This window comes from Molothrus aeneus, chromosome 1, assembly GCF_037042795.1.
Source record: "Molothrus aeneus isolate 106 chromosome 1, BPBGC_Maene_1.0, whole genome shotgun sequence".
Taxonomy (NCBI): Eukaryota; Metazoa; Chordata; class Aves; order Passeriformes; family Icteridae; genus Molothrus; species Molothrus aeneus.
This window is the reverse complement of record NC_089646.1, coordinates 9,984,799-10,011,734: the sequence shown is the minus strand read 5'-3', so window position 1 is coordinate 10,011,734 and position 26,936 is coordinate 9,984,799. Positions and strand designations below refer to the sequence as shown.

At 40.8% G+C, this 26,936-nt stretch overlaps 1 protein-coding gene across 1 annotated transcript in view; it reads left to right on the top strand.

The window, feature by feature from the left end:
- Nucleotides 1–13,614: 13,614 nt before the first annotated feature.
- The window catches only part of PTPRN2 (protein tyrosine phosphatase receptor type N2), a 636,053-nt gene continuing 622,731 nt past the window's right edge, over nt 13,615–26,936 (top strand). Inside the window, exon 1 of the mRNA XM_066551162.1 lies at nt 13,615–13,765. Coding sequence (XP_066407259.1) covers nt 13,630–13,765 — 136 coding nt within the window. The 5' untranslated portion in view covers nt 13,615–13,629. The remainder of the gene's footprint in view (nt 13,766–26,936) is intronic.

Here is a 26,936-nt window from a genome sequence, read left to right as displayed (position 1 = left end):
AAAGAATCCAAATTTACTGCCTTGTTTTTCTTCAGTGTATAATTTTGTTTTATTCATGGAATTCATGGTACAGATGCAATAGCCCTGTCAGCTAGGTAGGAAATGAAGGTCATTCTATCAACATCATAAATATGTGGATTTCCTTTGAAGAACTCAGAGGTGATACTGCTAGGAAGGGTAAAATATTTAAAGATAAACCTTTGTTTTCCTGGTGGCTGGTACTCAAGTGGTTCTTAAGAGGGTTGAAAAAATTTTCTGTTAGTCCTGCAGCTGGTGAACATATTTCAACTCAATTTCTAGTCCAGCTCTGCTAAACTGCTATGCCATGAAAAAACATTGGCTTTCTGCAACACAGATAATGGTGCTGGCATTCCTTGAGTCAAGGTCTGTCAGGACTTTCTCCTTAGGCCTTTATGGCAAATTTCACCAGAATATCAGAGGAGTTCTGTGTTTCACTTGCTGTTCTCATTGCAAACTTTGATCTTGCAAAAATTTAAATCTACATTTTCCTTCTGTTTGGGAGAGACAAATAAATAGAACATTTCTTAAGCTGTTATCTTTTGTAAACCTGTAAAACAGATTAACAGATTTGTTTCATCTTATTAATCAAAAGTGCTGTCGGGGAAGAGGTGGTGTTTTTTGGGTGTGTTTGAAAACTTCCCTTAATCTTGAGACAGACCCTTTGAGATCTGTTCAGCTTTTTGAAGAAGTTGAACCTGACTTTCATTAATAAAATTTCTTGAAAAATGAGCAAGAAAACATCAGTCTATGACACACCTTTGGGCAACTGGCACTGGCAGGTGATGAAGAGCTGCCTGCAGAAGAAACGTTCTGGACACATTTGTACCTGCGAGTGCCATGTCTGGAGCTCTTCCCTTTGTGCATATGCATTCAGGATCAATGAGACTGAAGAAAGCAATAACTTTAAACTACTTTCAGTAATCAACATTGTTTGTAAGGACTTCGGCCCTTTTTGTAATGACAATGTTCATTTGCCTTGTTGTCTGGATGGGAAACAAAGCCCTGCATCTGCCACCTATCACAGCTTCAACTTGTGAGCTAGGAAAAACCAGGATAAATTCTCAAGCTTCTTAGCAAATAAATGTCTTCAGGTACGGATCCAAGCACACAAACCTTCAGAATAGCCAAGGAAGTTAAAAAAAACCCACCTTGCACCTGTTGTTTACTCCATGAGAGCTGAAACTCTATATTTAAACTCCCATGTGCTGCTCTCAAGTGTTCTGAGGTCTTTTGACTTTCAGAAGGAAGTTGGACTAATTTTGACAAAGTCTTTCACCTTACCTGAAGGATGCTTAGTGAAGGACACTCCTGATGACTGTGATGTGAAACCATGACACACAGCAGTGAACTTCCCATATTCTTTGCTGATCTGCTCCAGTGTTTTGCAGACCAAGACCATGGCAGAGTCCAGCTGTGCCTATGCCAGCAGCCCCTGTTGTGGCCACTGCCCGTGTCTGAGAGAAGAGCTTGGCTTAGTGCTGGCACCTGGACAAGCAGCTGGCAAAGGGCAGCTTTCAGGAGCAGCTGCAGAATTTTCCACGAGAGGCCAGCAGTTCTTCAGGTTCATTAACCCTTGCAAATAGGCACAGACCTTGCCTAATCTGCTCTGGATAAGAATTCTTGGTCCTGGGCTCTGTGTGGCTGCTTGTCTGAGCACGACCTGAGGCACAGCCCCAGGCTTCCAGCAGCGCTGTAGCTTTGGCTTTCATTTACTCAGCAATCACTGGGGGGTTTTCACTTGGTTAGGGTGTTCAGCATAGATGTGTTCTGGGTCTTCTCTAATCAAAGTCCTTTGTCTCTCCAGTTCCACATCATGGTTCTTGCAAAGTTGCAATAATGATATGCTGTGGCACTGAGGAAATTTCATTCTCTGTTCTGTCACCACTGTTTGAAAACAGTGGGCAGTAGGAGTTCTGTTACTTTTATTTTGTTACTGCTCGTGACTCTAGTAAGCAGAAGCTGTCACCAATCTTTGACACAATCTCTTGTGTCATTCTTTTTAACCAGAGGAACACCTTTTTCTTAGCTAAATAATTTGGTTGTCAAACAGATGATGTGACAATTGTTTATTTCATTGCTTAAGACGTCACTTTGCTAGATTCTTGCTATGTAAAATTCTAGTATTTTTTTTATATTCTGTCGACTTGTCCCAGTTTCTAATATATGTTCAAAGTTCATTACTTTATCCTTGTTTTTTGTGCTATCATTAATGAAAATGTTAAATAAGATGCTGTTCCAAAACATCATTAGTAATTACTTTTCAGCTAATCTAGTTCCCTCTTCCGTTCAGTTGGTTCCTTACCCATCTTACTACATCTGCAATAAATCCTTGTCTTGGGTTAATATATTTTTATTGTGCTGCAGTAGCAGATGCTCTGCTGTGAAGCTTTACATTTTAAGCAGGTACATTTTAGCAGTTCTTGCTGGAGAGGTACCTGAATCCTGAGTGACCCCATACCCACATCAAAGGACATAGGGGATGGAGCCAGCCCAGCCTCCTTCAGAGTTCTCTGCAATGTGCAATGATGTGTGCTTCCTGCCTTTTGGGGTAATTATTAAACATTTAGATAAACTGTTTGTGTTAGCTCAGCTTCCATCTGAATAAATAATATTGATTTGGCTGGGGTTTTTTTGTGTTGCTTCCTACTTGTTGACATCCTTACTTACCCACTGCCTAAAATGGTACCTGAACACAAGCTTCTTAGTGAGAAATTCAGGCTTCATGCATAGACCTTTCTGAAATCTTGCCATGGTTATTAAAAACAGGTGTTTGCAACTTTATTTTCTTAGAACAGCCTCTAAAGGAAAAATGTGGCATCTGTAAGAGCCTACAAATTCAATTAGACCAGTCTAGGACAGTACTTGGAAACAAAACAAAGCAAAACAACCCAAAGTAACTCTACTTCCTGCTCTAGTTCTGGCTATTTAAGGACAGTGTGACTGTCCTGCATTGAAGGAAAAGCTCCTTTGACTGGATAGGCTCATTTTGCTCATCACACTGCCAAAATCTGTGTCCTTTCTTACACCATCCTCTATGGTGCACACTACCAATACATAGGATAAAGAAAAGGCCTTTACTCCCAGTATTTTCTCAGTTCTGCACAAAGAGAATTTCTAAGGCTTGTTCTATATTTAAAAGTGGTCCTTTATTAAAGGGGATCATCCTTCCTGACAAAAATCATTACCTTTCTGTTCTGTCCCCAGTTTCCCTCTTGTGGACTGATCTCTTGGTCTGCAGGACATTGGTTTTCATGGGTCTGTGCCCCCACAGTGTGTAAAACACTTGTTTGCCAGTGCCTGAGCTGGTCACTGGGCACAGCAGATGAGTTTGCCTTGTGTACAAGAGCTGCTGGGAAATGTGCAATGATCACAACAATCTATATTCAAACTCAAGTAGCAAAAATGTCTGAGATGGACACTGCATGGTGCTCTCTATGTCCCAAGAATCTGATTTTTAAATGAAAGAAGTAGTGGGTTTACCATCTTCCACATCAGATTTTTTTCTCCTTTTGTAGGTGTTTCCTATTGTCAGAATTTTAAAAGTTAATGTTATGCTAGGGCTCAAAAAGGATATAAAATCAGTCTACCTGCCATGAAATTGAGAAGTGTTTGATGCAAGAAAGAGCTCAAGGGATCTGATTACAGCCTCCTGCTTCCCTGATTTGATCTGCACTGGAATTGACAGCAAACTTCGGTTCCTAAGCCATCCATCACAGGTCAGCCAGCCTCTGGGGGATTCTTATCTTCCCAGTTGAGATCACAGAGCCTTAAACTGCCTGAGTAGCACGTAGAGACCAGGGAACCTAGCCTGCAGTTTTTAATTTATCAGTGGATCATGATGCATTGATGGAATGCTTAAAAGCAGGCCTGTTTCAGTGTGATCTAATATTAGAAAGCACTCTATCTGTGCTATCTGATAAGACTCTCCTGGGCAATTAGCACATCTCAACAGGTGTGATGCTTTTGTCTCTGGAAATAAACTGACCGTGGAAAAAAATATATGGAACCTTTTTTTTGTTGTTGATTGGGGGGCTTTTTTGCTGATTTGTTTGTTTGTTTTAATTATAGTGAGAGGGAAGCAAAGGATTTTTTTTCATAAACGTATTTGTGAAGACCATCTTCATCCTTTTGGCTCTCAGGCTTCCTGTTGCAGTTCCAGTTTAGGACAGCTCTTTTATCTCTAATTTTATTCATCTGCTAATGAAAGAAAATGCCAGTTACAAGTTTATTTTTTCTTGGTGTTTTTTCTAATTGTGTCTAATGTAATTCTTGCCAGTAGAATTTTGTGCCTTTACCATCCCTTCACCATGATTTTCCTTTTTTCATTGGCAAGCTAGGAGGTGAAATGATAGAATATTAAGTACCCATCTCATACCTCAGAGCAAGAACCTTGTTCATCTGTTTGTGTACCTCTTCATCACACACAGTGGAAGCTCTGTTATACAGAGCAGAAAAGTTCATGAGAAATGCCCAGACTAGGAGGGAGATTCCCTAGAGAAGCAAAGTAGGTACTTTTGTTTGGTTTTTGATGCTCCATTGGAACACTCTTAACTACAACAGGGAGCAACAGGAAGGCTTTTAAAGTGGTGATTCAGAACAGAAAAAGAGCATTGTCTTTTCTATTATTCAACTTTTAATATTTTCTCTAAAACCCATGATTGTTCTCAACATAATCTTGTACTTGCAGAGACACATAATGTAATTTCAGTGTAGTCTAAACAATGTTCCTCTCCCCAGCTGTCATTACCATGAACTTTCCCTATCTTTTTTTTTCCTGATCACAGCATACCCTCAAAAAGTGACCTTCCTTTAAAAGAAATGCATCATAGACCTAAGTAGTCTTGTACTCTGAGAGCAAGACTCTCTAATATTTTAAACTGGAAATTATGTGCTTACTTTTTTTTTCATTCTTTTTTAGCTATTCAAAATAACCCATGTCAAGAAACATTGTTTTAAAACTGCAGTGAAAAGGATCTGAGCTCAGTTGCTCCTGTTCCATTCTGAGTTGCTATCAAACATATTGGTCAATTCTACATTTCCTTTACAGTGTACCAGGAAGAAAATATCCTTAAGGATACTCCAAGCTTATAGACACACAGCAGCTATAGCAAATATTCTAACCTCTGGACATCCACCAGGTTTGTTTCTGTGTTTTACAGTAAGTAGGACAATCGAACATTGAGAATTGGATAGAACACAGGATGAGCTTACCCCCAAGGCAGATTGTCTCCAGTAACACGCAGCTGAAGTGAGAGAGTTACTGAAGAAAATAATGGAGGGGAGCACAGGTGACTTCTTGACAGTTTGCTGTGGCACACCTCCTCTCACCAGCACAGCAAGGGGCTGAAAAATGCAAGAATCTGCACTTGGTGCTTTGTGAAACCAGATCCTCCCTTGTATGTTTTCAGGATGAGAGGAATGGCTTCAAGCTGTGCCAGGTGAGGTTTAGAATGGATATTAGGATGGATTTCTTCACTGAAAGGATGCTTAAGCATTAGAATATCCTGCCCAGGGTAGGGATGAGATCACCATCCCTGAAAGTGTTCAAAAGACGTGTGGATGTGTCACTTGGGGATATGGTTTTGTGGCAAACACAGGGTTGCTGGGTTAACAGTTGGATTCAATGATCTTGGATGTCTTTACCAACCTTAAAGATTCTATGATTCTTTGAAACACATAAAGACATGGTTTAAGAGTGTTTTTAGAGCTGAAATCCAGGCACTCAAAAGTCAAGTGATATCAAAATGAAGACGTGCACAGCTTAAATCTCTCCTGTGATTATGTGTCAAGTGACACATCTTCAATCGCATTAAGAGAAGTTACTCATTCCATACAAACTGTCCCTGTACCTGCTCTATGGATCATGCAAACCCCTTGCTGCTGATGACACAGCAAATGGTCAGTGCTTTTATCCCCTCATGGTTCAGCACACTGAGCCTGCTGCCTGCTGTGCATACCCAGCTCCTTCTGCAATGACATTACTATGGCACTCCTGCAGTCCCAGAATTTCACAGTGGTTCATGTCTCTTTCCAGCTCCCTGTAGGTTTACTTATCGCCATCTTAAAAATGCACAGTGACAACAAGGTAAAAAATTTCCTCAGATTTTTTTCCATGTTTTTCAGATTGTAACACTTGTTGCCTCAAGGCACCCATCTCCAGCTGTGGGTGCTCAGCACTGGAACCAGGCTGCAGGTTCTGAGTCAGGTACAGCAAGTGGGGGACACATAACCAGAGCCTCCCCAGCAGCTTCAACCAACTACAGGCCAACTCTTTCAGAATGACAAAGTGCAGTAATCTCATTCATCCTTTAATTGAGTACAAGAGGAGTGGCTATCCCAGGGGATTAGTTACTTCTTGTAAAATCCATTCACCAAGTATCAAGTCTTACAGATTAACAAAGCTAGATGAAAACAGAATTTTTAAACTGTTTTTTAACTCCCTCCCATTAAAAGAACCTAATTAGTTTTAAAAATTGGCTCCCTATTGACATTTCAAATCCATTTTGATCAATGGCAACCAAATCTAATTATTTATTGCACACCTAAGGGTTTCAAGATGGTTGTGAAGAACAAGACCTTATTATCAAAAAACATTACAGTTGTCTAATCCTTTCACTTGGATATCCCATCATGGTGTGCTCAGACAGCAATTTTTTAAACTGTGCTGAGGCTCTAAATGCCCACGAAAATCAGCAGAAATTAATGTGGTTTTGTTTTAAAATCTGTCTCCAGAGACTACAAAACAGGCAAGTCCCAGTTCAGCTGGTGCTGGACTGAGGTGACAGTGGGTGTTAGCTGGAAATTCAGCCTTTCTCAGTCAAAAGGGACCAGCTCCAGAGCACCTCAGTCACCTGTGCTTGTTCTCACAGAGGCCATTCCTCTCCCAAGGAAGCCCAAATTCCCTTTTATAGCTTGACACCAGATATAAAGATGTCAGAATGGCCTCAGAGCTGGATTCATCAGTTGCTGTAGCCCTGCCTTGAGACACCAGGGGTTTGTTCTTCACAGATTCTGGACATCTACACGTTGTTACTTGCTTCACTCCACCTTTGCCTTCTCTTCCAACAGCTTCACACCAAACGCAGCTTCAGCAACCTGTTTCCTGTAGGTATCACCAGCAGTGGTATTTGAACAAGTCAGCTAGAATTTTAGATGAGCCTTAAATGATTTTGGGTTCAATCCAGACCTGCAAATGCCTACATTAACAGAAGCTGCTCTCTCCAGCATCCCTAGCAAACCAGCAGGAGAGATTATGGAAATTTTCCTCACACATGCACACTGAAGTGGCTGCTCTGTTACCAAGGCTTCTTACAGCCGTGGAAGTCAGCCCTGAGCACTCATATACAAAGATGTTTAGGTCTTCAGTTAATGTAAGTCACATCTCCTGCTATTCTCACTGGTAATTTTCTCTAGCTGCATTTCATCTCTGAGGCCTTGAACATTCCACTTTAGGCTCCTTTCCAGAAACACATAAAAACCATTATCATTCAGTTACAGCACAGGGAATAAAAGACAGGCTCACATCTTAGCAGTCATAACTAAAATCAACCTACTTTTTTTTTTTCTTTTTAAACTTCATCAGTCATGCACTTGCACAGTTCTCTAGGATTTTTCCTTCTGGCTCTGTATTGAACTCTTGTTCCTCAGTGATGCTGAAATATCTAGAGTAAAACTTTTAGTGTGAACCAGGGCAAAGCCTTTTTCTAATAAAATTTTGGAAACAAGAAAAAAAGCTTTAAAATAGCTGAGAACAGCCAGACAACATCATTCTTAGGTATAACAGAATTGCTATGATATTCATAAAGTTAATCATACCACTATCTTCCATCAAACAGTCTGATATCTTCTAGACTCTGCAAATATTTATTTTCATGCTAAACTGTATTCAGTATGAATTCATTAGAAAATTTCTAAGGCTCTGCTAGTTTTATAGACATTAAATAAAAAATACTGAAAATAGGTGATTTCTGTATCAAATGCTAAAATCCTCTCAAATAATTTTAGTTACACTATGAATTATTCAACAATTGAAAAAGATCACAATTACTGCTTATATGACCTTGGACTATACATTTTCACACCAGTTAAAGGCTTTTCCCTTTAGGAACTTTGTCCTAAAACTTTGTCTCCAAATTCAGAATACAACCACCAAAATTTAAGTGAGTATTTGTACTGCTATGGAGAGAGTGGTATGACTTTTGGTCTCAGTAATCCAGGCTTCTGTAGAGCTTCTCATGCTTTAGACACTTATTGTCTCAGGCACTTGGTAGCTTTTTAGACATATTGTTTATTGCAGAGTAAAGTCTTTCCTTCTTAATTGCTTTAAAATATTAACTATTTAAATTCTATATTTTAAAAAATGCTTACATGGAGTAAGTTATAAATTTTCTCTTACTGAAAGGATCAAATACACAAAGCTAGATAACCACATCTGTACTTTTCAACATACATGAGTAAAAGAAGTTATGGTTAAGTGCATAAGTCAAAATTTCTATTAAACTTTCTTGATATTTTTAATACCAAGGACTATTACAACCTCTGTGATAAAGTTGCAATACCCCCCCCCACATAATTTGAATATAAATCTTGTGACTTTAAACTTTTCATCAACAACAGTAAAGAAATGTAACTAAAATATGCCAGGGTATGAATGTGTGAACAGTTCTGCAGTCCCTGTTTGATGTCCCTGTGAGATCACCCTGCAGAGTGCCCAGTGCGTGTCAGCTGCCAGAGCAGAGTTTATGACTGCTCACACCTGCAACCTGCACAGTGGCAATTGGTGCTGCTCTCCTTGTCACCATGACACCCCAAGATGGCTCTAGAGATGCGTTTTGTGGCCTCATTTTTCACAGTCTTGTGCAAGTCCTCAAAAGACACACAAGGTGCAGGAGGATCACTGCTGCTCAAGCAGCTCTGTCTGCCCTCAGAAAGGTGTGGTGAGTGTTACATGTGCATCAGAGCCTTCAAAACCTCCCTCAGTGTCTGTGGATACATCTACAGGCTTTGAATATTTTACCTACATCCTCTCAGGCCAGAACATGGAAATAATAAAACAATATAAATTCTGTCTTTTCTGGGCATAGATACACCACAAGCCTCTCTACTCTTTCTCTCTCCTTTCACCCTTAACTCTCCAATACATCTTAAAGCTCTGCCAAGATATCTAGGTTACTGAATCAAAGATAAACTGCCTGATAGGTATTGTTCCCTGTGGACTTTGGGCCCATTAGCAGGACAAATGATCTGCAATTAATGCGCTCAGAAGTTTTGATTTGGAGAGGGGGAGTGGAGGGGACAGGGGGATGAGAGGAAGAAAGAAAATGAAGAAGGTAATTTTAATGTTTTTTTTTTTCTCTTAGGGCTTGTTTGTCTGTGCAGGTAGAGTGTATTTAGCATAGCAGGAACTGACCTTTTGTTCAGGCTCTTCTTTATACTTGGATAAACTGACAAATAGCTCTGTGATCCTTGGATGAAACATGCACTTCTACCCAGTAAAAATATACAATTTCTACAATCACACAGGTGCACCTATGCTTATAAATATAATTCCCATTTGAAAATAGTAAAACAGACCTGCAAAGGCTTTCAAACACAACCTCACTAACTAAGTACACAGTAAAACTCAGATTTTACATTTGTGTTGTAAATTATAATACTTAGCCTCTAACTATCCTGTATTATTTAAATTCTGTTTACAACATTTTATTCATATCACAATTATTTACAAATTGATAAGTATTAAGAGTATTTCCCTTTTGTGTATCTTTATGCCTAACTTATTTTTTGGCAGTGTTCTACTTTGACTGAATCCTGTGTTTCTTGTTTACACTCAATCAATGTCTGGTTTGTGTAATTTTGGCACTTTGTGTTCTTACATCTCTAAAAAATTCTACTATTAACTCAATCCCCAGCTGATTAATTCCCTACTCCTAATATTTCATTCTAAACAGTAATAAATCAATAAATCCTATAATGATCTTCTTGCCTCTCCCATGCTAAACTAGTACCTACAAGGTCTTTTCTAGCAGGGCCATTTGCCTTTAATATAATCTTAATATAATCTGGATGGCCCAGTGAAATTGAGAGAGGCTGACCTAAATATCCAGTGGTTAGTTCATGTCTTTGAATCAACCAGAGCAACAATTTGACCCTTTAAAATACCACCAGGCCACACAAGTGTCCTGGCTACTTGGCTAATTAGCCATCCTGGGATCATTTCTGGCCCCCTCTGGATCTTTTTTTCTAGCCCTTATTAGTGGATTTTTGATTAAAACATGTCTATTTCTCATGAAAAGCCTTAGTCAGACAACACAGCATTTTCAAACAGAAAAGTGTTCCCTTGAAAAACTCCTGTTCAGCTGTGGTTGCCATGGATAAGGATGTAAATCTTTCACATGCATAAAATCATATAGATTAGCCAGCTCTCCTTTTACTTTGTCTTGCATGTTTTCCACATCTAAATGGGCATCATAAAAAGACTTAGCTCCAGCAATTAAGGACATGCTAAACCTCAGTGTGTTGGACTGGATTTTCATTGGGTTGAATTTTTCAGTTCTGTAATTCCCAATGTCATTCTTTCATGAAGCCTCACCCTCACCTCCAGACACACTAGCAAGGAGAGCTGATACTCCACCCTACCTTTCAATATTATCTTTAGAACCCCTCACCAAAAAGATTTAAATTTGCCCTTAGAGAAATAATTTGCTGATACTGTTTTTCAAAACTATGAAGTCCCACAGTTCTTTTTGAGCACTACAACATCCCTGACTTCGGGAATGGAGTAATTTCTCTAGCCTTTCTAGAAATTTTCACAAATGACTTGCGCACTTTAGGATTTCTTTTTCCACAGTTCAGAAACTTATTGAAAACATGATAAGAAAAACCACAATCAAAACAACCTCACAAGGTTGGTAGACCTAAACATGGATGCTTAATTTATTATATGAGCTATTGAAAACCTTGGCACTGATAATTGTCTTGATAAAATGACTGTGAAGCAGCAAGGAAGATGCATGTGACACGTTATTTACACTGTGATACTGTTTTTCATCTAATTTACACACAGACTCAAGCCTTGCAGTTTTTACACTTCATTAACAAAATTCATTATACCTAATAGACATTACTTCAATCTGTCTGCTCCTGGGGCTTTAAGACAGATCTGTGTTTCTTTGTTAGGTGAAGTCTACTACAAAACTGTAAAATACAACCAGGCAGGGAATGCCTTGCACTTCCCAGTCCTGAGAATTGCTACTTGAGTTATCTCCAAATGCCTAATTCACCTGCTGATTGACTCTTTACTCTTTCCTTGACACCTGACTCCAGTTTTTACTGGATTTGGATATTCAAGGATTTCCTCCTGTCCTCGATGAATGCCCTTTCTTGTCCTGATTTTTCACATTGCTTCAAATGCTTTTGAACAAATGTTGTTATTTTGCTAATCCTCTGCACAGAGTGGCTATGAGAATTTTAATTTCCTTTTAAAATCTACATAGTATTTGATCATAAATTCACAGGAACTATGCAAATCATTCCTTGCAGAGCTGCACCGATTCCCAGTAATATCACTGCTATCTTGTATTTTGATGTACAACTTGTTCTCTCGCTGTGCCTGCCATTTGCTGCTTTCTTACCTTCAGTTGTTTTGCAGTTCTCTGCTAATTCTGATGACCTTTTTCCTTGTTCCCACTACTAGTTTTTAAAGCCAGATGGTTTGCATAACCCATGAGAATATACTAATTTATGTTTCAGCACTTTCATTTCTCATCTTGTCCTTTCCCCAGAATGCTTTTCCCTCCTTTTTTGTTTCTCCTCTTATAGTGCTCAGATTTCTCTCAGTGTCGTCAAAATTGATTTTTCTGAGGTAAAGGGACCTTTTGGCTTAGTGAAACCACTCTTCTGCAAGACATAAACAGTCATGTAACAGACCTCAAGAGCAGAAATGTTCAAAAAGACCATCCAGTATCAATACATTTTTCTGAAATTTCTGTTTTCTGAATCAAGTATTGCCCTTTTTGCATCTGAGTCACCAACCTTAACCACAAAGGAAAGGAGGTGACTTTGCACCAGTTCTAGAAGCAATGATTTTTTTTTCCCAGCATAGAGGTTCATGGTTTCCCACAGAGCAAAACTGAGAGGACAAGAGTTGTCTGCAGCTGTCTGTAAGTGCCCCTTGTTCTCCCCAGCCCCCCTGCCCCAACTCTTGGAAAAGAGAAAGGAGGAAGGGCTCTGCTCTTCCAGGGTTAGCCTATTCTGTGGACTTTCGTAATTTGCTTTTCTGCTCTATGGCAAAGCCACTTCATGTACTAAATTTGTTACTCTTTTTAAATACCTCGAGCATGTCTCAGTCTGGGCAAAGGTAGAGATGAAGCATGTCAGGTGTAGTTAGAGCTGTTTACCGAAGGTCATGGGAATCTGAAACTTCAGGAAGAATAAAGTAGATGTTTAAGTGAAAGAGGGGGCTGGGACTAACATCATATGGTGCGGCATGAAGCTGGCTGTCCTGGCCAAAAACACATCCCCCTGTATCGAGACATGGCCCCTGTGCTGTGTCACCTTGGTGGCTGTGATTAAAGGCTGAGTATTGCTACAGTGAATTTGTGAGAAAAGGAGAGCCTGTGAGCCAGGAGGGACTCCATGAGCTTGAGACTCCTGATCCCTCCTGGCAGCCTGGACCGATGCTCCCACTTGCACAGAGTGATTTAGGGACAGGAGGGGGAGGATGAACATGGCACACCGGTGGATGTCTCCCAGGCAAACTCACAGAAGTGTTTGTTTACCTGAAGGCTCTTTAAATCCTTTGGAATAGCCAGTAATTTTCTTTACCAGAGAAAGCATTGGTACACAAACAGCTGCTGAGGAGATCACAGGGAGGATCCACTCAGCTGGCACATGTTTCAGGACAAAACTTTGATAGGGTGGACTGGTTTCACAGAATCCCAAAATTTTTAGGGTTGGATGTCCCTTCCAACATCTGGAGGGACATCTGGAGATCACCTTGCCCAACCTCCCTGCCAAAGCAGGGTCACCTGGAGCAGGTGACATAGGAACATGTCCGAGAGAGTTTGGAATGCCTCCAGAGAGGGAGACTCCATGACCTCCGTGGGCAGCCTGTTCCAGTGCTCTGACACCCTCAACGTAAAGAAGTTCTCCCCCTTGCTGAGGTGAAACTTCTCGTGTTTCGGTTTATGGCCACTGCCCCTGTACGGCTCCATTGTCTCCCCGTACAGGTGTGTGAAACAAGCACATTAACTCCCTTCCCATGCCCAGCCATCTTTACGGGGGCTGCCGGGCAGGATCCCGGTCCCCGCCAGGGCCGGTGAGGGCCGGGGGAGCCCCAGCACTGCCCTTGCCCGGGGGAGCCGCTTCCCCGCGGTCCCGGCGGGGCGGGCAGGGCGGAGCGGGCGGCGGGGAGCGCTCCCCCCTCACGGCTGCCGGGCGGGCCGGGGCGGGGCCGGGGGCGGGCGGCGCTGGTCGCTGTCCTGGGTGTTGAATCTGCTGCGGCTGCCGGAGCCGGGGAGCGGCCGCGGGAGGCACAGGGCGGGCGGGCGGCATGGAGTGAGGGCTGGCGGCGGCGGGCAGGGGAGCGGGGCATGCGATGGGCCAGGCATGATGGGGACGCTCGGCTCCGTCCTTCCGCTGCTGCCGCTGCTGCTGCTGCTGCCGCTGCCGCCGCCGCAGGTGCTCGCCGCCGCCCCGCGCATCCAGCCGCCCTCCGCGGGGGCCGCCGCCGAGGCGCGGATCGGTGAGTGGGGCCGGGGGCGGGGGGCGCGGGGCTGGCGGGGGGCGCACCCCGCGCTGCTGCCCGGGAGCTTCCCCGCTGGCAGCTCGGCAGGGCCCCGGCGGCCGCGCCCGCACGGCGGACGCTGAGGGGGGCCCGTCCGCCCGTCCCTCTCCACCGGCTCCGGGTAAGCGGCCCCGTCCGCTCGCCCCTCAGCGCCGGCTCCGGAGCTCCGTCCCTCTGGTCCCTCAGCGCCGGCTCCGGAGCTCCGTCCTCTGGTCCCTCAGCTCCGGCTCCGGAGAAGCGGCCCCGTTCGCCGGTGCCTCCGCACCGCCTCCCGCTGCCCGTGCCCGTTCCCGGGTCTGTCACGACCCGCTCCCGGCCCCTCGCCCCTCCTGCCCCCCGGCGTGTCCCGTCTCGGGGGACAGCTCTGCGGGGCGGCTCTCACCCGCTGGCCCCGCATGCTGAAAACTTCCGCTCACGAGGCCCCTAAAATCGAGGTGCGCCAGTGGCGAGTCCCCGAAAATGCTTCCAGTCTCCACATATTTAACTCTTCTCCCGGTTTGCTGGATTCAGCCCACCGAACTGCCCGTATATTTGAAGGAGACAGGAAATCTTCGGGCCACAATCCCCCAGATGCTGCCTCTGGTGGAGTCCCCCCTCCAACTCGTGCTGCTGGAGGTGGAAGTCAGCCCCGGCTCCGGCTTAAGGCTCTTTCAGAGCCGTCAGTAAATCCCCAGTGCTGCCCAGTGCGGACCATTAAACAGCCACTTTGTGTTGAGACATTCTTGACCGACTCCTTCTTCATTTAGAAGGTACCAGCTGCACTAAACGTCCCCACCTAGGAAGTGACCCACACGGGCATGAAGGGATCCTGGAAACAAACTCTGTTTCAAATGGATGCAATTCTCCTGTGACAGTCTCCCTGGCAGTTCTTTCCTTGCACTGAGACATTCAGCACTGTATGCTCACCTGAATTGTCTATTATATTAATATCTATTTATAGAGTCAGCCTCATTTCACTTACAGTATCTTCCCAAAGCTCACTTTAAGTCAAGAAGGTCATGACTAGGAGAATTTTGTATTTTTTCGCATTTTAACGTCTACCTAGGGTGGTTATGGAGATCAGAGTGAAAGCTAAATAAACTATCCCTAAGAAATCTTTTTCTAAGACAAAAAATTAAATTCCTTTAAGAAACAAAGAAAGCCTTCCAGAGGAATATTGCTGCAGTTTTCCTCATGTACATTCTGTTTATTAGGAAGGAATTAAAATCAGCTGACCATGTTTATAATGAGGCTTCAGTCAAGTGGCAATAAAAATGAGCTATTATGCTTGCTGTAGTGATGCAAGGTTTTAAGGAGAAATGGCTTGGACTGAATTTATCCATCCCTCTTCTCTCCTGGTTGCTATAGATATAGACTGTTTCTCCTAATCTGCTGAAGAGAAAGCTTGCATAAAAATATTGCAAGTAATAGCTGTAATTTTTACCTCTAATAATGCAATAGCCTGCACTGTGCTTTCGAAGTAGTCAGATTTTGATTCTGTCTCCATAAACACAAACTGCAAATCAGTTTGGGTCTCAGAGTATTTTTTCAGTTTGTTGTAGCTGAAACACAAAAACAATGTGTGTGTTTGTTACTTCCCTCCAGCTTCCCCGTGCTCTTGCCTCGGCAAGGATCCCTGCCTGCCAGTTAAGGCTGTCCTTGCATGGAAGGGACTGGGGGAAGAGCAGCCTTGCTTTTACACAGTGAATCCACTGCTCAGGAGGAATAATTTGGAGGCATTTTAAAGGCAGCAAAACAAGCTGAGCCTCCCTACTTCTTGCTGGGATAGGGACCTCACTGATATGTCAGGGATCTCTGTTGAAGATGGGAAGGGATTGATTGTGTTTGACAAGATGCAGGAAAATGTTTGCATTGCTTGAAGTGAAACAGTTTTAGCTGTCTCTTCCATTAGAGTTCCTTTATTTCTTTTATTGACCAGTGTTTCAGATCTCATTAATCTTGAGTTCAAACTATTTATTATTGTAGATTCTGTTCAATTTTGGAGTACAATTTTTAGACACAATCAGGGGACATAACTGTTATTGTACAAGGTATCCAATTTTTGGGATTATTTCTGCTTATATGTGAAAGATACTAATTTGGTTTTTTTCTTGTGCACAGTCTCATCTTCTTTAAATGAAAATTGAAGACAGACAGATGCACATGAGACCTCTAGAATGTGTGCTGAAAACTGTCTTAAAAGCAAAGTAATTATAGAAACATGTTTTTATTGGTTTTTTTCCCCATTATTTCAGGAATTCTTCCTAAAAGTTTTTTGGGAAGCAGAAGTTCATGACCTTTACCATTTCATGGAATGGATTAATCCAATTTCATTCTTTCCCTTTTTTTTTGTGGTCAACTTTTGTCTGCACTTTCCAGTATAGTGAGCATCTTTAAATGTTGACCTTTAGTTTGCAACATAATTACAAACTTTTTTAAGAAATTAGAAGATTTAAAGTTGGAGTTAACCAAGATACAAGATTTGGACTCCTGCTTCTTCTACCTCTATAATTCATGAAGCTTTGTAGATTCTTCCTGTGGTGAGGTGTTTTGTTAAGGTGCAATTACCAACACAGGCACATATTCTTCCATTTCTTGACATTTACCTTCATCATTCATCATTCTATGATGATTTATAGTAACATGTTAAACGTGAGCAAATAAGGAAAAGTAAAGTCTTTTTCCTCTCTCTTTTTCTTGCCCAGGTCTTGGCCAGGAGAGAGATTCTTCTCTTTTTCACAGAAAAAAAAATCAGCTGAGTACATAGTAGTATTCATTAGTCTTTAATGAAACACTGGGGTTGGGAGTTTAATATTCTAAAGAAATCTTTATTAATTTATGAGATACAGTTCATTTAGGATTATGGAACTTCTTTTTAAGTGTTTTACAAAGTAATCGTCTGTGGAAAAATACATCCTGATCATGTTTGCTCAGTTGCAAAGGTTTGGGTTATTCCGTTCTTGTGTTGATGGTTGTAACACTAAGCAGTACCTTCAATAAAAGCTGCAGCTCCAACTACTGAAATATTTTCATTGCTCAGCCTTTTAAGTAGACTAATTGATTCAGAAAGTTGCAGTGGTACTTTATTTTCATTATAGGTAGGCTGGGTGAGATAGAGAACTCAATAACAAAGTAAGCTGTGAACATTCTTAATCATGTTCTTTCATTAGTCCTAAACCACTGCTGCTTATAGCAGAGGTTGTCCTCATATGTTTCAGGAAAGAGTAAATGTGCCTGCTGCAGTGCCTTCACATTGACCTCTAATGTGTAAAACGATGCTTATAACCTTCTGTGAATATAATTTTGCAATATAATTTGATCTTTTGTGCTGTGTGCAATCCCATTTTTCAGTATGCATTTTCCTATTAAATGAGTACATTGATATGTTGTGGAAATTTCCAGAAACATTTGTTCCACACACTACGTAAATTTGTTCCATAGCGGGTGTAAAAGTTCCTTCAGAGTTGTATTGAAGTAATCACAGGAAGAATTTTTGTCTGTCAAATGAGTGTGAATTTACTTTTTAACTTGCTAACAAAAAGACAAGTCACATTTCAGCTGGTAAATATGAAATATACTCCTAAACCTTTAGCTGTGAGTTCCTGACACATACAGTGTCTAGGATTTAAATGTAATTGAGGATAGAAACTTTACTCAAAGACTTAAAAAATGTTGCATGTTAAGTTTAGTACTTTCACAAAGTACTGTGTGCATATTTAACCACTGAAAAAAATATTTTAGAAGTGGGTTAGGAGTTGCAAGTGGCTAAAGTTGATCAGAATTAAGAAACTGCAACAGCAGGGACTTCAGTTATTATTGGTGAAAAGCATTTCTCCAGTGTTGATTCTTAAATTGGTAGAGAGTTAAATAAAGAGTAGGACAGGTGAAAAAATTATTTATTTTATTTGCAGATTTTATATGCAAATATGCAGATTTTATATGCAAATATTTTATATTTATTTTATATGCAAATTTTCTGCATTTCATTCAGTGTTTTGAACACTATCCAAAGGAGGCAGCAACAGAGATGCATTTCATCTATGGATGTCACATGGGGAATGGCAAAGAAGTGTGTCTTGGTTTAGTTCTTGTTGGATGGATGTTACCTTGACAAAACTACCGGAGCTGTTGTTCTCAGCCACCATTGTTAACGGCTCTGAAGGTCCATGAGGAATGGAGTTTTGCCTCTTGCAGCAATTGAGCTGAAGCTCACTGAAGTCAACATCAAACTTCCCACTGACTTCAGTAGCATTTGGACCAAAGTTCTTGTTTGGGGCTGGTAGCAGACTGGCTGAGAAAGTAGGAGAATTAGAGTTTTACCATCTGTTCAGTACAAAAAAAATTGCCTGACTTTCCAGTTGCATTAATTTGGAACTTCTCATAGGCACTCTGGTTTTTTAATAATGGCTTTATTTGATGTAATTACTGATGGTGGAGTGTAATTTATGATATACTAGAAAATAAAAATAACAGCAAAATAATTTATTTAAGACAAGGCTGTGTGCTCAGAATGTGAAGGATTCAGTGTAGGAAACTGGTTTCTCCCCTTCATCAAAAATATTTTTGCATATCCTAGAAATGTTTCTTAAGTTATCAATTACATTAAAAAGCAGCTTTAAGGTAGATTGATATCAAGGCATGTCTATCTGTCAGTTCCACTGAATTACAGGTAAGAACATGCATTCATATTATTGGCATCATGCCATGACTGTTCTCCAATAGATTTTTTACTGTAACTCGTTTGTGTTCAGAGTTGCAAGTGGACAGGAAGTGAATTATTTTCTATCAGTCAAAGGAAGCAGTTGCAGGGTGCTCTTAAGGCTGTCCATAGGATTGTTGGAACCCGGGACATCCCTCTGGCTGTCCTGAGCAGCCCAGACCCCTGCCAGGGGGCTCAGGGACCCTGGCACAGAGCCCAAGATGCCCCTGTGGTTTTGATTATGACCCATGGAGCAAGTTACCAACCTTAGATGAAGATCTGCAAGCCACGACACCTAAGTAGAATGACAGTGAATTTATCACAGGATGAAAAATAGATTTTTTTGGGTTTTAAGAATGGGTGTTCAGGGGGCAAGATGGAGGGATCTGGGCATGTCCAGCCTTTCTCCTTCTTCTTCTTCTTGGCCTCCATCTTCTGCTGTGGTGTTGGCACTCACAGATTGGTTTAGAGTAGCAGCTCACTGTCTAACACAGGTGATAGGTATTGGACAGTAACTGTAACCATTGTACAGGTAGTTTATAGTCTAAAGACATAACACTGCCCCAGGGGCAGGCAGAGTGCCTGGATTGTCTTGCTGAACGGACCTCAGCTGGACAGGAGAAAATATTTTATAGATAAGGAACAATAAACAACCTTGAGACTGAGAAATGAAGAGCTCTGACTCCTTCTTTGAGCACCAGGCTGGGAAAAGAGACTTTCTAACATTTCTCAGGGTCACTCTGAGCAGCGAGAGGCCCCGAGATAGGATGGGATTCCTTGGGAGTTTTTCTGTGTTCTTGTTTGTCTTACTGACTAAGAGAAAACAGAGAAGTTTTTGGCAAGATTATCTAGTCTGTGCTTCCTACCTGAGTGTGCCCCAGCCCTTCTAAAGCTTCCCACAGCACACCATCATGGTGCCATGACGTCAGCCAGCCTGCTGAGGGAGAATTGCTCCTCCTTGGATCCCGGAACATTTGGGCAGCTCTGCTGACACAGCCCAGGGCAGGTCATGTTGACACACTGCTGATAGACAGGCAGTGGCCTGTGTACTTTGTGACTGTGAGCAGTGTGGGTTACAGACAGCTCTGTGCTGAGCTGCCATGGAGAGGAAAGTGCAGCTGCAGTCCCTGGGGGTGCTGAGCTCATTGAGAAGCAGGAGCTGAGGTCCCCTGTGTCAGTCAGATTTCCACTGCCTGGAAAGAGAGCATAAGAACATGAGCTCAGATGTAGGTGGTTGCCATCATTCATATGTATCCAAGTCTGTAAGAAGGCTTGTACAAGTCAAAAGGCATTGTATATTCCAGCTGCCTGAGAATGATACATATTTCAGTCTCATCTCACTGACAATGTGGCCTAAAATTTTGCTAAAATCTCTGCAGTTATTCTTACAAAATCAGTGTATCTACTGTCTTGCCAAAACCTGTGTTGGTGTTTAGGCAACACAGGCAGATTTGGGAGGAAATTCAGTAACTGGAAGAAAGATTGATTTGGTTTTGGTCATAAATTTGGCAGAGGATGGAAAGTCACCAAGAGGCAAAGATCACTGCTAGCTTCCATCACTGGAGTGCTGAGCTGGATGTGGATTTGGTTGGGCTCAGCATGGTCATTATTAATAGTCCAGGAAGGCAGTGAGTAATATTGTTGTTGGTCAAACAGTTTTATATTTGCAAATGAGGAGTAAGCAGGTGAAGATACAGATGAAGAAAGGAAGCGAGCAGAAGAGAAGCCAAGGAATAGAGAGGAGTATGTTGGAATGAGAAATTAAATCTTTAGAATAGGAGATCAAAAATGGAGATTAGTGAGTTACATATGATCTGTGAAATTGTAAATTTAAGATTAAATCGAGTTACCTTTTCTCTTGGAAGAAACAGTCAATTGCAGCAGCAAACCTGAGATTTTCAGTGTATGAGTTTGAGGCATGAGAAAATGAAGGAAGGTGACTAGAAGGATAAGGGATTTGCAAAATAAAACTATCAACTCATTCTTTCAGGCCAAAGCTGTGGCAAAGAAATGAAGTCAAGAAATGCATATACGCTATGAGAAACTGCTCTGGGAATAGAAAAGATTTATTTCTCTTTATGTAAGGGTTGGGAATCATCTAACTAAATGTAATTAATTGAGCTAATCACTCTAGGCTCCTTTTAACCTAGTTCTAGTTTATAAATTTCAATTAATTTTACCCAACTGTACATATCCAACACAGGTCAGATAAATGTCTCCCTGAGTGCAGCTATTGCTTTCCACTTAGTATTATCTTAATTCATTTCCCAGGCTAGGACAAGTACCTGTAAATATCTACAAGGTGGGTGCTGCACTTCAGCTCTTCAAAAATCAGATGCTCAGGTTAAACTTGGGGAGAGCTGAACACATTTGGAGGGTGATTCACCTGTCTTTCCCCTCTAGGTGAGACTAATGAAGTAGCTTAAACTAAAGTAAGGTTTCTTGAGGCTCACCAGCTAGATTTCTTCAAAACCTTTCTGACATCTTGCCAGGGAGCTGTGTAGGGAGGTTTTGTGAGTAGTCAAGCAGGTTTGTCACGTAAGGGACTGAAGTGAGGTGGCTGATGGATAATTGTGATACTTGAAAGAAATTTCTCTGAGAAAATCAGCCTCTGGTAGTTGCAAACAAGTGAAGAGGACCTCCAAATGAGACAGAGGAGAAATGGGCATAACAGAATGAGCAAGCAAAGGGAAAAAAAAGCAGGTAAACGTGCAGGAGGTCTGCAGGCAAGACAGAGAAGAAGGCAGGGGAGTCTGGTATTAGAGAGCTGAAGGAAAGGGACCATGAAGACCTGAGTTAAGGACAGTCAAGGGAATGGATGTTAACGTGTACATAAATTAATGAACTTTTTAATGTGAGTTTTAGGGCCTTTATTTGTGAGGTGGTGGAAGGGTTCTATATCTTCCTCTACCATTCCACAGTGTCAATACTTTCCTGCATTCTCAGTAGGAGTTTGCCATTCAGAACAGCTGCACTCATCCAACAATTAGGGAGTTTTAGTTCTTAAAAGATTAGAGGAACTTTATAAATTTTATTCTTTTTGAGAAGGAATTTCTTGAGAAGTAGCTTAGTAAATTACCACATCTTACTGTGGTTTTTTCCCCTATAGTTTGTTTCATCAAATGGTACTTAAATACTACATCTAGTTTGTTGATACACAGTGTCTCTGGACAGAGGGTTAGTGCTTACAATGCTTACCTATTTTGCTTCCAAGAAACACATTGATTTAACAAGCTGTTTTTACATGTAAAATGAGTAACTAGAAGTTTTATGGGAAGTACAGCTGGTTGTAGTGGGTGTAAGGTCTCTTCTTTCAGTCATAGCTTAGCAGCATGCAAAGATGGTTACATAAGCTTGAAATCACAGCCAGCAAGAACAAGGTAATGTGCAGAGATAGTTGTGCCTCCCAAAATGTCACATACTTCCAGATGTCCTCATAGGAAACAATGCAGCAGGGACCAAACACAGACTACATATTGCAGTGAACTTAAAAATTTCAACAAATCTCAGGAAATATCCAGATACCTGTAAGCCCCTCTGTTTTACTCCCTCTTCCCCAATTAATCTTTGATCTCTCAAGTTTGAACCTCAATATATTCTGCAAGGTACCTTATGAAAATCAGTCGTGGATGCTGAATGAGGTGTTTTGAATTTCTGGTGCACAGAAATCTGCTCACATTATTCTGCAGGAGATGATTACCTGTCTGTCTGTTGCTGCCCTAAAAGGTGTAAAGATATTATAACCTCTTCTCTTCCTATTCTGCTCTGCACCAAGAGCAGAAGTTGTCTTTTTCTCTACAAGTTTTTAGTTGGTTGATGCAATTCAGTTAAACTCAGAGAAGTTGTTTAAGGAAACAACTTTACTTCACCTGGAAGGTCATGCCTCATCCTCAGGCCTGAGGAAGAGTTTGTGTGTTAAGCAATTGCCTGTGGTTTTTTTTAACTGCTACCAGCCTGCAGCTTTGCAGTACAGAATGGCAGTAACAAAATTTTATGCTATTCCTGACAGTGACTGTTGATCTTGCTTTTGTAAAGGGTATTGGTTTGGATGAAATAAAAAGAAATGGACCTAAACCACAGCCTTGCTTGCAAGCAGTGAAACCAGTGCTGGTATTGGTGCTGGTGTCCATGACATGGCAACAGGGAGACGGGTTTTGAGGGTAAGATTAGTTTATGCCACTATTTCTCTTAAGGTCTCAAAGGCATGAAATCTTGACTTGTGTCTGTGTAAAAGATAGTCTCCTGTTAACCTGGCCTCTCTTACAGAGTAGATTTATAAGTCAGACATTACATTCTATTTGCACTTTATTGCTGAATTAAAAAAATAGCATCAAAGATTATAGGCCTTGATTAATGTGGAAAAATCACCACCAAATAATGTGAATGTCTATTCTATTTCTTTAAAGAATGTATACATTATTGTTTATTTGTCTTAGAAAAATGGTTTGTTATAATTTTAATTTGTAGTGTGGAATACTTTATATATAAAATACTTTCATTTCAGCTTTATTTGATCTCTCTTGTGGTAGATGTTAACTATCAAATACCTTCAGTGAGCTATTACTCATGAAATCTTCCTTCCTGTTCTAGATTTCAGCAAAGCTCAGTAGTCTCAGTATGTAGTCAGTCAATGCTTTGCTCAAACTAGGAAAAATCTTCCACCAAACCTCCTCTGAGACCAGGCCACACCTCCCAGCCCAGCTCCTCAGCTAAACACTGGCTCTTATCTTCCTGGCCTCAATCTGTGGATTATGCAACTTCTTCCATTTGTTGGAGATGGCTGTACTCACTGGTGACTATCCCAGTTCTTACTTTAACATCCTTAAGGAAGAAAAACAGGAGAGGAAAAGGAAATTTGGGAATTAGTCATCTGTCATGACTGTTTGGAGATAGCTGAAAACAAGATACCAAGCTAAATATCATCAAGCATTTAGGTAGGTCACCTTGGAAGTAGCAGCACAGTTGACAGACATAACTCCACCCCAAATATTCTTCAGTGCAGAGTATTCATTAAATTTTGATTTTTGCTTGGTCTGTATTTAAGAAGTGTTTGTTTGGTTGTGCTTCTTCTTAATTTTTTTTTTTTCTCTTGAAAACTGGGGTCAGGTTCTGCAAATTTGTGTTACCTCAATTTTAAAGTTGTCAAAATATTCTTGTTAGTACTACCTACCTGAAAATTTATTTTAGTTAACTAGGTCAGCTCATAATTACAGTTTACCAACATATGTTAGATGCAGGGGATAAATTCCAAGGACAAAACCCAGCTATAAAAATTGTACATTCAGAATAAATGTGACAAGAATGAAAACTGAAATTTTGAAGGAAAACCCGAAGCTAACTGAAGCTATCCATTGTAAAGAGCTGCAGAAAAAGAAAACAATCATGTTCTTTGGAAGCAATCACTCACGTTTTCAGACAATAGAAAATTTATAATGCTGTAATCAAGTGGCATTTGAAAAACAGAATGGGAAGGTTGTTTTAGTACTATATGTGCTGGGTTTTATGCTGCCCAGCAAAGATCTAGGGATGAGGGTGGGTTCTTTTCTGTCCGTTTGCTTTTGTTTCTCTGAGTAACACCTGCTCTAATGAGTTTGTAATCTGAAAGTAAATAACTGAGCAGGGAGGAGGAAGTGGACACAAGACACAGGCTGGAGAATAAACAGCTGTCAAATGGCTGCTGTTTCAGAAAGTGGAACACACAGGTTTGATGGAGAATCTGATACAGCTTGAATGAAGGAACTGATTGCACCCAGTTGTCAAACTTTCCTCATTGAAGAATTACTTGAGAGAACTGTTTTCACGGTTTAGCAGGTAGGGAAGAGCTCTGAAAGGATCAGCTTCCCACTGATGGTTGTAAAAGGAGTGTGGTTGTGCTTCTTTCTCTTGCAGTTTAGGGAGGCTCATGCCAGAGAGTGTAAATTAAATAGTAGGGCATTAACAGGGGATGAGCTTCACCTAAGTCTGCATGAAACTGCCAGAATCTGAACTTATGTTACATATGTTTGGCCACATAACACTCTTGTCATTCAGGGTCTTTCTTTTTGTCCATCTGGAATTAGAGTAACATCAAGTTGCTTTCAGATGAAAGTTCATCCCTGCACAAGGAGACTCTGCTATCAACAGAGGCATATAAAATACAACCTTTAATAAGTAGTTTAACCAGTTTTCCTGACTTTGTTTCTGTGTTTGATGTAAATTAGAGGGGTTGCATCAGTTCCTTTTGATGCCACTGGTATTAATCCAGGGTTCCTGGATTTAATGGGATTTAAGACACCAAATATTTAAACAGGGCTTGCCTGATTTTATAGAATATGTTTAGCTCTATTTGAGACAAAGCATTACCAAATAAATATTTGAACATTTTCTTTCTAGTCGGTTTTCCATTGTCTCTGTCGTAGTCTGAAGATAGACTTGGCTCAGGAGCTTCCATGTTTTCCTTCTATTTGACAAAGATACTCTGTGTAGTTCTTCTCAGTGTGGGGAATTCTTCTTGCCAGATGATGGGCTGTGGTGGTTTGATGGAGTTTCCTTTCACACCCCTGATCCCACAGAATGGGGTGTGAGTGTAACCTTGTGTGGAAATGTCACTCTGGGAAACGAGGGCAGTGTTCTGCTGGCCACAGCTAAGTCACTCCCCAGGCCTAGACAACATTCATGTTCAAATGAAAAGCAAGTATTCTACTCTATGCAGAGTTCAGTAAAACAACTATGATACAAAAGAATAGGTGCAGAGGAAGATCACATAACATTCCATAACCTGTAATCTTTACCAGACTCTCAGAGTAAGGTAATTATCAGAATGCTTAATTACATTTCCCAAGGACAGATTATTTTTGGTGGACTCTCATCCCCCAAAATGCATACTGACTTTACATGAAGAACCTGCTTTTCTGCTGTGGTTTCCCTTGGGAGAAGGCCCATTCATACCTGGGATTTCCACCCACCTTCCAGCCCTTCAGCTCCTCTCAGCTGTGCTAAGAGAGCTCTGTTTGACCAGCTTCGTCATTGCCGTGGAACTTTTGGAAAGTCCTTCCCAGTTGCACAGATGTCAACTAAACACCACTTTGAGAAAAACGAAAAAAACAACCCAAAACCAAAAAACAAATCCCCCAAACCATTTACACACTGCCAATACAACTCTTCCTGAGCACACATTATTAAGCTGAGAGTCAGAGTACTCCTATATTATCTGTTATGTTGGAGTCAGTATGCAACAGTTGCTCTTTTTCTTAGTTTTTGTAAGTAAAAGTTGAACTGGCAGCTCTATTGGAAATATATTAATTTCAGTAGTTTCTTACCACTTCTTCCCACCACAGTATTTTAGATTCTATTTATTCATAATTTATTTTTAGTCACATTTCATTTGTGGATAATGTATGTCAGTTATTATGATATTTTCTTCACTTCATAAATCAAAGAAGAGCTATTTCTGTAATAGTTTATTACCTGAAAGCTGTGATTAAGTCTGTCTGTTTAATTTTGGTACTGATTGCCAATGCAAAGAGTTAAGCATGTGCCCAACTATCAGTAAATGCTGTTGTCACTTAGTAAACGTGAGTGTTCACCCTTTATGCTTTCAGCATGGAAAAACATAGGTCACAGCAGTTTTTGTAGAGTCCAGACCTTTATTTCACTCATTTAGTTGGTAATTGAGCACTTCAATGGCATCAAAATTTTACATACTAGAAAAATTTGTAATTCCAACTTCATAGTGATGTCGCTTGCATACACGTTCAAGGTTACTCAAAGAATTAATTGCATTTCCAAGTAAGATAGTTATAACAAGGTTTCTAAAATGAGACTAGATAGAAATTCCTAAAATTGCCTTGAATCTGCTGTTTGTAGTGCCTTGTGCAATAAAAAGACTTTGTGTATTTAACTTGCTTTTTAAAATTTGATATGGCACAAATCTAGATGAGCTAGAAGGTTTGGTTTTCATTCTTCTCCAATGAGTAGGATGTCTGCTGACATCCAGGAGGGACTGTAAAAAGATGCAAATGAATATTTCTCTGAAATCAGATTGGTGCCAAAAATCCACTAACTGATGCTTTACAACTGCATGAAAACTGAAAGAGGTTATTCTTCCTTTTCCAAAGCTGATTCTCAGTATGCATATTGCCAGTGCTTCCCCAGAAGAATGACTTGAGCTCTGGACCTTACCTTACAGACCAGTCAGATAATTGCATGGTTACAGAAAAAATAAATATAAATTCCTGTCAGAATCCCCAGGTGTCTCATGAATGAATTTTGTATTCACTCTGCAATTTCTCAGTTCATATATTATCTGTGTGTTGTTATTCTCCATATGTGACAAATTAGAAATAGCTTTTTTCCTTGGTTTCATCTCAGGAGGTGAAAACTTATTTCTGCAAATATATCTTTTTGCAAATGTAAGCTGTTTTTTTTTTTTTTTAATGAAGATGATAAGTTGCTCTAGGATAAAAAATTATT